Raw genomic sequence first — 13,683 nt, 5'->3', positions numbered from 1 at the left:
CAGGGATCCCTAGTTTTCTTTTTCGTAATGTTTCTGTCTGATTTTGGTACGAAGGTATACTGGCCTCATTAAATGAGTTAAGGCGGCATGTTTTTTACTACGAATATATGATCAAATTGACTGGTGAAGCCAGCCAGGTCTGTAGTCTTCTTTATAAGAAAGTTTTTAACTCAAATTCAGTGTATTTTTATAGCTGTAGAGTTATTCGGCTTTTCTTTTTTTTATCTTGAGTCAGTTTTGTCATATTCTGTCTTTCAAGAAACTTGTCCATCGAAGTTGTAAAATTTGTTTTCATAACATTGTTTAGAAAATTCCTTTATTATTATTTTAATATCTCTAGGGTTTGTATTGATTTGCCTGGGGGGTTTACTTATTGACCTTTTCCAAAAAATGGGTTTTTGTCTTTATTGATTTTTCTTGTTTGTCCACTTCTATTTTATTTCTCTTTTTTTTTTCTTTGTGATTTCTCTTGCTTTAAGTTTAACTTACTCTTTTTCTAGTTTTTTGTTTTTTAAGATTTATTTATTTATTTATGACAGACGCAGAGAGAGGCAGAAACAGAGGCAGAGGGAGAAGCAGGCTCCCTCTGGGGAGCCCGAAGTGGGACTCGATCCCAGGACCCTGGGATCATGACCTGAGCCAAAGGCAGAGGCTCAGCAACTGAGCCACTCAGGCATCCCTCCTTTTGGATTTTCATGGGTTTTTATGGAAAGGCTTCATTACATAAGCATGACTGATTAAATCATTGGCATTTGGTGATTAATTCATCCACTAAACCCTCCTCCCCTAAAGGAGGGTAGTGGAGCTAAAGTTCCAACCCTCTAATCACATAGCTGATTCTCCTGCAACCAGCCCCTATCTTTAGGTTCTTTCTCAGCTTCACCCCTTAATATAAGAAAAGACACCTTTAAAAAAAAAAAGAAAAGAAAAGAAAAGACACCTTTTTATATAGTTCTCATTTAAGAAATTCCAAGAGTTTTAGGACCTTTGTGCTAGAAACAGAGGAAGACCAAATATAATTCTTATTATAAATCACAATATATTTAGGATTTTTAACATCCTCCTAATTGAATCCACTCTTTTAACATTATGAAATAGCCCTCTTTATCCCTGGTAATATTACTCGTTCTGAATTCTACATTATCTAGTATTACTAGCCACTGTATCTTTCTTTGGATTAATATCTGTGTGGTATATCTTTCTTTTTAGTTTTAACCTAGCTCTAACCTCTGTTTAAAGTAGGCTTCTTGGGACATCTGGGTGGCTCAGCAGTTGAGCGGCTGCCTTCGGCCCGGGGTGTACATGGTCCTGGAGTCCCGGGATCAAGTCCTGCATCGGGCTCCCTGCAGGGAGCCTGCTTCTGCCTCTGCCTGTGTCTCTGCCTCTCTGTCTCTGTGTCTCTCCTGAATAAATAAATAAAATCTTAAAAAAAAAAGTAGGCTTCTTATAGATGACATACAATTGGATCTTTTTTTGTTTGTTTAAGATTTATTTATAAGACTTCCTGTGTGCTTGTGTGAGCAGGGAGTATGAGCAGAGGGAGAGACAGAGAAGTGGGTTCCCCACTGAGCAGGGATCCAGACATGGGGCTCCTTCCCAGGACTCCGATCATGACCTGAGCCAAAATCAAGAGTTGGATAGTTAACCAGCTAAGCCACCCATGCGCCCCTACAGTTGCATCTTATTTAATTGTAGCTTTAGAATGATTACTTAACATTGTATTATTTTCAGAATGTTTAGATTTAAATCTGCCATCCTGCTATTTTACTTCCTATTTTTTCCACATTTTTTGTTTCTTTTTTCCTATTTATCTGCCTCCTCTGGGTTGAGTATTCTTCATGATACCATTTTATTCATTTTTTTATTAGAAATGGTCGCTCTAGGGTTTAAAATACACATCTTTAACATCATGCTGTACTTTCAAATAACATTGGAATGTTTCCCTCATACTGTAAGATCTTGACAGCATACATCACTCTTCTGTCTCACATTGATGCTGCTCTTGTCATAGATGTTACTTGTGCAGCACGTTATACACTCTAGAATACATTGTTACTGTGTTTGTGTTAAGCAGTCAGTTATATTTTAAAGGTGTTTAAAAATGAGGAAAAAAAAAGCCACATTTGCCATTTCTGGTGATCTTCATTTCTTGGTCTAGGTCCACATTTCCATTTAATGTCATTTTTTTTTTTTTTTGCCTGAAGGATTTTCTTGCGATATTTCTTATAGTGCATGCGTATTGGAGCTTAATTCTTTTAGTTTTTGGTTATCTGGGGGAAAGCATTTTGCTTTGAATCATATTTTTTTGAAAGCTATTTTTGCTGGGCACAAAATCAGACAGGTTGAGGTATGAGTTCTAAGTTTAGGAGACAGATGAGGCATTCACTCACTGTTAGTGGAAAAGCACTGAAGGGTTCCACCTGGGCTGGTGCTTGCTGCTTGTGGATGCTGGCCAGCTGGGAATGATATAGATAGAGGAGGGATGGCATCATTTATAAAGAATTGATAACATTATAAAGGCCAGTGAGTTGAAGAAACCTGGACCTGGTTTCAGAGTTCTCCCTGAAACTACCATAGAACTCTTTTTGCCTTCACTTCTTTTTTTTTTTTTTTTAAGTTTTATTTAAGTAATCGCTACATCCAGTGTGAGGCTTGAACTCATGACCCTGAGATCAAGAGTTGCATGTTCTACTGATTGAGCCAGCTGCTCCATACCCTCACTTTTAAGACAATTACAGTATTAATCATTATTGTTAATAAAACACAAACCAAAACAAACCAAACAAAAAAGACCAACCCAACTCAGAATGACAATCCAGAGTATCATTGTACTCTTTCGAGAGCCTCTCAAGAAACATACTTTTAATAGAGTGTGGGTTTTTTTTTTTAATATTTTTTAAAAAAATTTAGGCCTGAAATATGTGATGCAGTAAAAGATAGGAATCATGGTAAGAATCTTAAATAAGGGGTGGAATAAACAACTCTCTCTTGTTCATTACTATCAAGTTTTCTTAATGGTTGCCATTTCTTCCATTTTTAACATATATTTGATGTTTAAAGTAATCTGAAATTAATTCTGGAAAATTGCAGTTATCTGCTATAATTTTCAAGGGAAAGGCTAATTATTGGTAACAGAAGAATTAAAGATGCAAAATTACTGATAACCTTTTTTAGAGCTCAAACTTATAGCTAATGAACCGGACTAAAATATGTTTTTCAGGCTGTATTCAGTAACCTCTGAGGCTCTGCTAAGTATATTCATATGTTAATCCTATTGTACACATTGCTAGACAGGGTCAAGATTAGGTAAATGGAATGAACATAGGATGTGTGGTATTGATTTTATCACTGAACTTTTAAGAATTCAATTATTTAAGGATCTGTAGACTTTTTAAAAAAGTTTATTTATTTATTTATTCATGAGACCCAGAGAGAGGCAGAGACACAGGCAGAGGGAGAAGCAGGCTCCCTGCGGGGAGCCCGGTGTGGGACTCGATCCCAGGACCCTGGAATCATGACCTGAGCCGAAGACAGATACTCCACCGCTGAGCCACCTGGTGTGCCCGTAGACTTTTTTCCCCAAGATTTTATTATTTATATTAGAGATGAGGACAAACAGACCCCACGCTGTGTGCAGAGCATGATGAGGCCTGGATCCCATGACACTGAGATCATGACCTGAGCTGAAATCAAGAGTTGGATGCTTAACTGAGCCACCTCAGGTGCCCGTAAATTCTATAGACTTTTAAAAGATCTTCATGATTTTTACATCATGTGAGTCTGTTATACTTGGAGTTTTTAGTGTTTTAGAATTACTCCTGGTTTTATCACTAAGCAAATGATCTGATCATTCACCAGGTACTTGACTGCCCTGGGCTCAGTTCAGTAAGATTCATTAAATGTAGACTCTGGGCCAGGTCTGTAGTTTTTTTTAGAGCTCTTTTTTCCTTCTATAAATTTAAATGGAATCCTGCATAGAAAACAGATGGTTGGTTTTATATATTTTATAAGTTAGGAATTCAGGTAAATTATCAACGGAGTTTTATTCATGAAATAAGACTTCTCAAGAAAAAGACTTGAATTGGCTGTCTTATTTGGACCCATTTTCTTATGAATATTTGTCTTATTTTAGTTGAGCAGCATATAGAAAATGGTTTCAGTGCAGGTATAAATGCTAAGAAGCTCTTCTTTTTTAAGAGCTTTACAGTCCCGAGAAACTTCATTAAAATAGAGGTGACAGGGGACGCCCAGGTGGCTTCAGAGTTGAGCGTCTGCCTTTGGCCGAGGGCGTGATCCAGGGATCCTGGGATCGAGTCCTACGTCGGGCTTCCCGCAGGGAGCCTGGCTCCCTCTGCCTGTGTGTCTCTGACTCTCTCTGTGTCTCTCATGAATAAATAAATAAATCTTTAAAAAAATAAATAAAATAGAGGTAACAGGAGAAGTTTTTTTCTGAACTTTGTCCCAAATTGAATTCAGTTAGAGCATTGATAGTCTTCAGTATGTTACAATTGGGTATTCAGCATATTTAGGGCATTAAAATATTTAAAATAAATTTTACTCAAATGTTTGTGTAAGTCACACAACTCAGGTCTGTTTGATTCAAGAGCCCTTTCTGTCATACTATGTAAAAATTTTTTATATCTGAAAACTGTAATTTATAGATCTGGATACTTTGGTTTTTGGCTTATTTCCCTATGTTTTGGGACACAAATCGCCTTTTAAATAAATTTGTGACTAATTATTATTTCTTTTTTCTAGGGAAATGAGGCAAGTTATCCGTTGGAAATGTGCTCACACTGTAAGTCAGATATTCTTGTTATCAAGAATGTCTTTTGTTTACACATCTCTATATATGTATGTATACATATCAGGTCCGTCTATATATCTATACAGCTAAGTTAGCCCTTAGCTATTTAAAATGGATAATGAATTTGACTTTTAGTCTTTATAAGTTATTAAGAGTTGGGAAATTTTAAAAAATAAAGTTGTTCTTTATATCTGCACTATGCTGTAGTTACAGATTAACCCTCAAATCTCAGTGGAGTAACCCAACAGAAGTTACTCAGATTAACAAAGTTTCAAGTAAATGGCTAATTTATTTATCCTTTGGTAACATAAAGTATTTATTGAAGGCAATACTTCCGTAGACCAAGTAGCTATTGCAAAAGAGGTTTCTTAGGAAATGAGGAGTGTAAAAAGTGTGGGTGGTCTGGTCATTTCTGACAGTACTGGAGAATGTAAAGAAAGAAAAATGACAGTTTTAGAAATTCTAGATCAGTCAGGATCAAGGGGCTTAAATAAAAATCATAAAGTCTCTGTGTAAGAGGGTAGAAGTATAAATTGTTACCTCAGCATATTGCTAGAATTGACCAAAACCAAACCTAATTATGACTGGAGACCAGGGGTTGGTAAACTGCCTGCTGGGAGTTTTTGTTAATAAAGTGTTGTTGGACTATAGCTTTGCCCATTTACTTATATTTTGCCTGTGGCTGTTTTCATGTGACAGTGGCAGGACTGAATAGTTGTAACACAGACCATATGGTACCCTAAGCCTAAAGTGTTTACTACCTAGCCTGTTACAGAAAAAGTGTGCCAGACCCTGTTGTAGACTGTAGTGGTCTTCTGGATTTGCGAACTGTCACTTCTGGGAGTGTCTAACCTACCTTTGAAAGACGATCAAGATTAGAGCAGTTAGGTACTGGTGCTCCAGGTGTTACCTAGATCTGTAATTCTTACCCTGGAAAAGTTCCCGTGTCAGTTTTATAGTCTCTTTAGAATTGAAAGGGTTCTGCTCAGAATTGTGCCTTGCCACTTACTGTTTAGTTTGAGGATGTGACTTTTTTTTTTTTTTTTTAGATTTCATTTATTGGAGAGTGTGGGCGAGAGAGAGAGCAGAAGCAGGGGGAGGGACAGTAGAAGAGAGAAAAGCAGGTTCCCCACTGAGCGCAGAGCATTGATGCAGGGCTTCATCCCAGAACCCTGAGATCTGACGTGAGCTGAAGGCAGATCTTAACCCACTGAGCCACCCAGGCGCCCCGAGCATGTGGCATAATTATTTCTCCAGTTGCCAGTGAGCAAAAAGGAGGTCTGGAAATCTGTAATTAGATGGGCATCAGGCTGCAAATAGAGTTGGGATTGGCTGTTGGGATTACAGCTCTGATAGGAAAGAGGTATTAGGAAGTTAGTTTTTGTTTCCTCGTTAAGGTTAAACCATGTCATGCTTCCTCATCCCTCCAAAAACCACCTCAATTCTATGTTCTTGATGAGGCCTTATGTAATTGGCATAGCCTTGAGTGGTCTTCTCCACTCTTCAAGTAGTTACTGTCTGTTTTGTTCTTTTAGTATTTAAATTGTGCTTTTTAAAAAAGCAAGAAGGTTCTTTATTTTATTCTGCAAGGTACTGTCTTTGGCTCTGTGATATACAGATAAGTAAGCCCCACACGGTACTTACAGTCTGGCTATTGAGAGGAATTACTACAGTATAAGTAAACCATTATGAGAAATAAAAACAAAGGTTCTAAGGAGGGAAGATTAATTTGGCTATGGATGTTAAGAAAAGCTTCATGGAGGTTGTTTTGAAAGCTGTTTAAGATTTATCCAGTACAGGGCAGCCCTGGTGGCGCAGCGGTTTGGTGCCGCCTGCAGCCTGGGGTGTGATCCTGGAGACCTGGGATCGAGTCCCACATCGGGCTCCCTGCATGGAGCCTGCTTCTCCCTCTGCCTGTGTCTCTGCCTCTCTCTCTCTCTCTCTGTGTCTATGAATAAATAAATAAAATCTTTAAAAAAAAAAAAAAAAAAAAAAAAAAAAAGATTTATCCAGTACAAAGATGGGCTATTCTCATTATTCTCATTATTTAATTAATTAATTTATTTGTTTGTTTGTTTGTTTTTTGCCTCTCAATTCAGTGTTCACTTCTTATTGAGTTAAATTACTGTAGGCCACTGTGACTTTTTGTTGTCTGTTAGCTAACCTGGCTGAGCTAGGAAATGTATACTGTGCTGGGGTGATTTGCTCAAAGTTGAGACCTTAGTTGTAACTTGGCCTGAAAACTTGGAAAAGTGACTGAGTGCAAGATACTACTTTAGATAGTTTACGCAGAATACTAATGGGGGAATAGTTGGAAGTTTGAGTGGAAACTCAGCTTTAGCTAGTTTTTACTGCTGATGAAACCAGTATAATTCTGAATGTTTCTGATAAAATTGGTAAACACAGGTCTGGCTTATTTTGTAGACTGACTGAATATAGATGAAAACAAATCTTTTTTTTTTTTTTTTTTAAGAATTTATTTTAGAGAAGGAGCATTAATGGGAGTGGGGACAGAGGGAGAGGGGAAGAGAGAATTCCAAGCAGACTCGACACTGAGTGGAGTCTGTTGCAGGGCTCCATCCCACGACCCCAGGATCATGACCTGAGCTGAAATCAAGAATCAGATGTCCAACCGACTAAGCCACCCAGGTGCCCCAAGAGATCTTTTATCTGAAAAGATTTCTCAATTTTCTTTCATTAGAAGGTGACCTATGAAGATCTTGGCAGATTCTGAAGGCATGTCCTTTAACAAAAACAGCTGTCTGTAGAAACCTTGAAGACATCATTAGCTTTTAGGACATTGCTCTCATTTTGCGTAAAAAAAAGTCAGGCAATTCAGGCAATTTTGTTTCTGGTTTGAGAATATACAGATGACGTGAAAGTGTAGAGACTTGACTTTGTGCTGTTAATTTCTGCTCTCAATCAGACTGTCACAGGGAAGTTTACGTGTTCATATCCCTGAGAATCATTGTTTTTCTTTGTTATGAGAACAAGACTTTTTCAGAGAAAAAGTTAATCTACGGTTAATTTAATTTCCTCTTTCATTTTTGCATTCTTTTTTCCTCCTTAATTTGGACTAGCTTAATTCCATTCAGTATTTGTTTTAAAGATTTTACTTATTTTAGAGAGAGCATGCACAAGTGGGATGGGGGTCAGGGGGAGAATCTCAAGCAGACTGCCTGCCTGCAGGTGGGGAGCCCCAGAGATCATGACCTGAGCCAAAATCAAGAGTCAGACACTTATCCGACTGAGCTACCCAGCAGCCCCCCGTTCAATTTTTAAATAATGTCTGTCTTAAAGAGTGATTTAGGGTTGACCCTCAAACCTTTATTCATTGTCTCAGAAATCTTTGGTGGAAACTCTTTTAATATCAAAAATTTCATTTTGAGTGTGTACAGGTGAAAATATGTTAAAACATTTTATTCCTTTGGGGTGCCTGGGTGGCTCAGCTCGGTTAAGCGTCTGCATTTGAATCCGGTCATGATCCCAGGGTCCTAGAATTGAGCTCCACGTTGGGCTCCCTGCTTAGCTTCTCTCTCAGCCCACTCCCCACACCTCACCCCACTCATGCTCATGCTCCCTCCCCTCTCTCACAAATGCACACATGCTCTCTCTCAAAGAAATAAAATCTTAAAAAACAAAGCAAAACCCATTTTATTCCAGAATACTATTTAGTATTAAACTTATTTGTCATTAACTTTGAAATTGACTTCTGGATTTATTACTTCGATTAAGATATTTATAAATGTATCACATAGTTCATGTTTCTTTTTTTTTTTAATTTTTTTTTAAATTTTTATTTATTTATGATAGTCACAGAGAGAGAGAGAGAGAGGCAGAGACACAGGCAGAGGGAGAAGCAGGCTCCATGCACCGGGAGCCTGACGTGGGATTCGATCCCGGGTCTCCAGGATCGCGCCCTGGGCCAAAGGCAGGCGCTAAACCACTGCGCCACCCAGGGATCCCAGTTCATGTTTCTTAATCTACCAGCTGTGCTTTACCATTTACTTACTAATCTAGTGATCCTGAACTCGATTTTACCTAGTTTGTTGAGAATTGCTTATATTTTGATTTCTTTTGAGTCAAACTGTAGAGCTGGGTAATGGAGAGAGGGATGAAAAGCTCCCTATAGTGTATGACTTGAACATCTGGGTTTTGAGTTGTTACCTTGTTTTACTGTTATAGGTAACCTTTTAAAAAGATCCCTGGATTGTCTGTTAGCTTCTAAATATTTTTAAGATTTTAGGCAGGTAGTCTTAAGAAAAAGTGAGGGGCTAGCTATCCAATTTGGGTATGTCAGCACCTACAAATCTGAGGTTTTAACAATGAAGTCCATGACGTATAATAATGTGATAGGCTGCTACAGATTTGAATAATTTTGTAGCTGGTGTGCAGAAATCAGTTACTTTAGCTGGTGAAAAAGCCTAGCCAACTAGTTAGCAAAAGTATGATGAATTCTTGGGTCTCCTTCCAAATGTTAGAGCAAAGGATAAGGAAAAATATACAAAAAAGGAAAGATTTGGGGCACAAATGCGGAGAGTAATAGCATCTGCCTAGGGGAAATTTCAAAGGATATAATAGATAAAATAGCAAAACTAATCAGTGAAATAGAAAAATTTCCTCACCTGAAAAATCAAATCTTCTGATTGAAAAAGCATTCTGATAACCAAGTTTAGATAAAAAAAGATTAATGTTTAGTCTCAACTTTTGTAATTTTAAAATCCCAGGAGGAAACGAACTAGGGGTGGTGGAGGGGGAGGAGGGCGGGGGGTGGGGGTGAATGGGTGATGGGCACTGAGGGCGGCCTTGACGGGATGAGCACTGGGTGTTATTCTGTATGTTGGTAAATTGAACACCAATAAAAAATAAATTTATTATATAAAAAAAGAAATAATAAAAAATAAAAAAAATAAAAAATAAATAAAATCCCAGGAGTAGAAAGAAAAACCTCAATGCTGCTAGGCAAGGGAAAAAAATGCCTAAAAAGAAAAGGAATCTGTTGGCATTGGATTTCTTAGCAGCCCCAATAGATATTAGAAACAAGTGGAGGAACATATTCGGAGTTCTGAATCCCTAAATCCAGAATTTGGTTCCAGCTTAAATGATTATTCAGGTTTGGGACCAAATTAAAGATATTGTCAGCAATTAAAGGGCTTGGAAAATGCACCTTTCGTAAGTTCTTGAATATGTACCCAGAGAAATGAAATAGAAGTTAAAGAACATAAAATGAGATCTAAGAAATGAAATCTCTCAGACATCAGTGAAAATCACAGGATAACAGCTATGCCAGTGGGCCTAGAAAACAGTTGGTACAAATTAGAGCAGGAGGCCAGAATTGTCTGTGAAGAGTGTCTTCAAGAAGAAAGAAAAGCCATAATATAAATTGTGTCCTGGAATCTTCTCCCTCCCTCCCTCCCTCCCTCCCTCCCTCCCTCCCTCCCTCCCTCCATATCCTCTTCTTTTGGAATTTCTTGAAGTAAAAGGCAAGTCAAAAAAAAAAAAAAAAAAAGAAGCCCTGGATATATAGTATCACATTATTGATGATAAACCAGATTGAACTCTGGAGCAGCCATAAATAAGTCTTGAATAATTCGTGTTGCAAGTAAAAAGACTCTTAAATATCCATTCTTTAGTGAAAATACCATATTCTGGGGGGAGTTTGGGATGGGGAGTGGTACAAAGCTAAAGAAAAGTGCAACTAAGTGTTTAAATGCAGCATAATATTAGGAACAAATAAAAAATAAGAGGAAAACCTAGAGAATATAGTATGTAATGAGTTGTGGTTGGATTTGACTTACAAAACAATGGAAATCTTTAAGAGATCTGTCTTTTGAATAAGATACGTTACTGACCTCACGTGTACACTTGGGTTTAAAAAAGTGTGACTTTTAAGCCATGGTTATTAATAGCAGTGGGAAAATTCATTGTGTTTTTATGATCTTATAAATACATGCTTTTTCGGTAGTTATTGCCTGTTTTGATTAGAACCACAGTATAGATAAACCAAAAGGAGAAAAACAGCATCAATACAAACACCTTCAGTAGGAAAGCCAGTAATATATAAGTTAGAGAACATCTCAGTAATACACTGTTTGATTTTTATCTATCCTGAATGAGAACATTCTTATTATTCCCTTTTCTCCACATTTAGCCTGAAAATGCAGGTAAAGGAACAGCAGTGTCTAGTATCTCTCAGCCTAAGCTTCTGTACTGTTCACATGGAACTAACATAGGAAGAGAAATCAGATCAGAAAGGATTTCAAGAAATCCTGTCACTCAGCTTTGCCATCAAGCTTTATAGTATTGAGCATCTTAACTCTCTGGGTCTGTTTCCTCATCTTGAGTTTTTCATCTCCAAGGTTTCTCTGAACAATTTACATTACATGGCTTTTCTGTGATAAATTTTCTTCTGAAGCTCAATTACCTCTGGAAATAATTTTAAGAAAAAATTTTAAGATTATTACAACTGTACAGCTATTTTTGACATTTTTGGACAACATTCCTATGCCTGAGTGATTTCTAGAATGATGGATCGTTTATGGTCATGTCTTTTATATGAGGTAGAAAGCAGTCAGTGGAACATGCAGCATTAACATTTTGAAGGAACATTCTAGAAGAAAGAAAACAGTTACCAATATTAGTAACAAAAGAATTTGAAATCATTACAGATCCTACAGATGTTAAAAGAATAACAATGAAATGCTATGAAGAATTTAATGCCAAAAAGTTCTGCATCTTAGATTAAATGGGAAGATTTCTGTAAAAACAAATACCTAAAACTGACACAAAAGTAGAAAGTCTTAATAGAATTGTATCTGTTAATGAAACTGTATTTTTTTTTTTTTTTAAGATTTTATTTATTCATGAGACACACACACACACACAGAAGGAGAGAGGCAGAGACACAGCAGAGGGAGAAGCAGGCTCCATGTAGGGAGCCTGATGTGGGACTTGATCCTGGGTCTCCAGGATCACACCCTGGACCGAAGGCGGTGCTAAACCGCTAAACCACTGGGGCTGCCCTGAAACTGAATTCTTATTTAAAAATCTTTCCACAAAGAAACTCCAAGCCACGTGGCTTTACTGGTAAATTCTAGCAAACATTTAATGAAAAAAAAAATCATAATCTATATTTCCTTCAAAAAATAGAAGCTAGCATTAGACCATTAGCAATATCAAAGACATTATAGAAAACTGTAGACCAACATTCACCATGAATGTAATGCAAACATCCTTAAATATATTTTTTTTTTCATCCTTAAATATTTTTAAATAGAAGCCAGCAATATGTAGAAAGGACAGTAAAACATGACTGAGTGAAACTTATCCTTGGAGTAGGATTTTTAAATAAACAATATAATTCACTATGTGGTTAGAAAAAGAGGAAAAAAACAATGATCTTATCAATAGATGTAGCAAAATCTTTGACAGAGTTTAGTGGTAAATACTCTTAGCAAATAAGGAATAGAAGGGAACTTCCTAGATAAAGCATCTGTAAAAACCCTATAGTTAACATCAAACTTAATAATGAAAGACTGAATGCTTCCCATCCAAGATTGGGGAAAAAAGATATAGTTTTTCCACTCCGACCAAATGTAGTCAAAATTGTACTAGAAGTCCTGGTCAATACATTAAGTCCAGAAAAAGAAATATAATATGTTCAGATTAGAGAGGAAGGAGTAAAAAATAAGAGCTTTTATTTTCAAACGATGTCATTGTATAAATAGTAAATCTTGAGTTACAAGAAATAAGTGAATTCGGCAAGGTTGTAGAATACAAAAAGTGTGCAAAAATCAGTGGAAATTTCATATAATCACAATGAATAATTCAAAATGAAATTGACAGAAATACCATTTATAAAGAATAAAAATACATATTCATGTAACCTAATAAATGTAATATTTGTATACAGAAACTATAAAACATTTCTAAGAGAAACTTAAAAAGACCAATAAATGAAGAGAGAGAACCACATTCATGTTTTGGAAGACTTGGTAAGGCATCGGTTCTACTCAGGCTGATGTACAGGTTCATGTTGATCCTTAGCAAATTCTCAGCAGGCTGTTTTTTTTTTTTTTTCCCTTAAGATTTTATGTATTTATTCATGAGAGACACACATACAGAGAGAGAGAGAGGCAGAGACACAGGCAGAGGGAGAAGCAGGCTCCCTGCAGGGAGCCTGACGTGGGACTTGATCCCGGGACTCCAGCATCATGCCCTGGGCTGAAGGCAGGCAGGCGCTAAACTGCTGAGCCACCCAGGGATCCCCTCAGCAGGCTTTTTGTGAAAATTACCAAACTAATTGTTAATTCCATTTGGGAATGTCCAGGTCATAGAAATGCCAGAACAATTTTGAAAAAGAAAAACAAAATACTAGGACAATGCTCCCTGATTTAAAGATTTACTATAAAACATAAGACTAGTATTGGCATAAGACAGAAATGAATCAGTGGAACAGAGTGGAGGGCATAGGTCCATACACCTGTATACACATATACACACACATGTAGCTTCACTGGTAAATACATAATTTGATTTGTTTCTAATTTGTATATAGTTGAAATATAGTTGACATTGTGTCAGTATAATATGTAAATTTAAGATGTACAACATGTTGATTTGTATAATTGATTTTTTAAAAGATTTATTTATTTATTTGAGAGCATGAGCAGGAGGGGGGGAGAGAGAGAAAGGGGTGCGAATCTCAAGCAGACTCTGTGCTGAGCGTGGAGCTTGACACAGGGCTTTATCTCATAACTGGGATCATGACCTGAGCCAAAATACAGAGTTGGACGCTCAACAAATTGAGCCACCTAGGCGCCCCTGATTTTTCACAAATTCATTGAAGATACCACTGTAAGGGATACTTTTCAATA

The 13,683-nt window shown here is 37.0% G+C and overlaps 1 protein-coding gene across 3 annotated transcripts in view; it reads left to right on the top strand.

Moving 5' to 3' along the window:
• Positions 1-13,683, top strand: part of PPP3R1 (protein phosphatase 3 regulatory subunit B, alpha) — a 66,872-nt gene that overhangs the window by 29,345 nt on the left and 23,844 nt on the right. For all 3 annotated transcript variants that reach the window (XM_077915678.1, XM_077915679.1, XM_077915680.1), the window contains exon 2: positions 4,759-4,798. In XM_077915678.1, the coding sequence (XP_077771804.1) occupies positions 4,759-4,798 (40 nt within the window). The remainder of the gene's footprint in view (positions 1-4,758; positions 4,799-13,683) is intronic.

Source organism: Canis aureus, chromosome 11 (genome assembly GCF_053574225.1).
Source record: "Canis aureus isolate CA01 chromosome 11, VMU_Caureus_v.1.0, whole genome shotgun sequence".
In the NCBI taxonomy this organism is placed as follows: Eukaryota; Metazoa; Chordata; class Mammalia; order Carnivora; family Canidae; genus Canis; species Canis aureus.
This window is presented reverse-complemented; position numbering and strand designations above follow the sequence as displayed.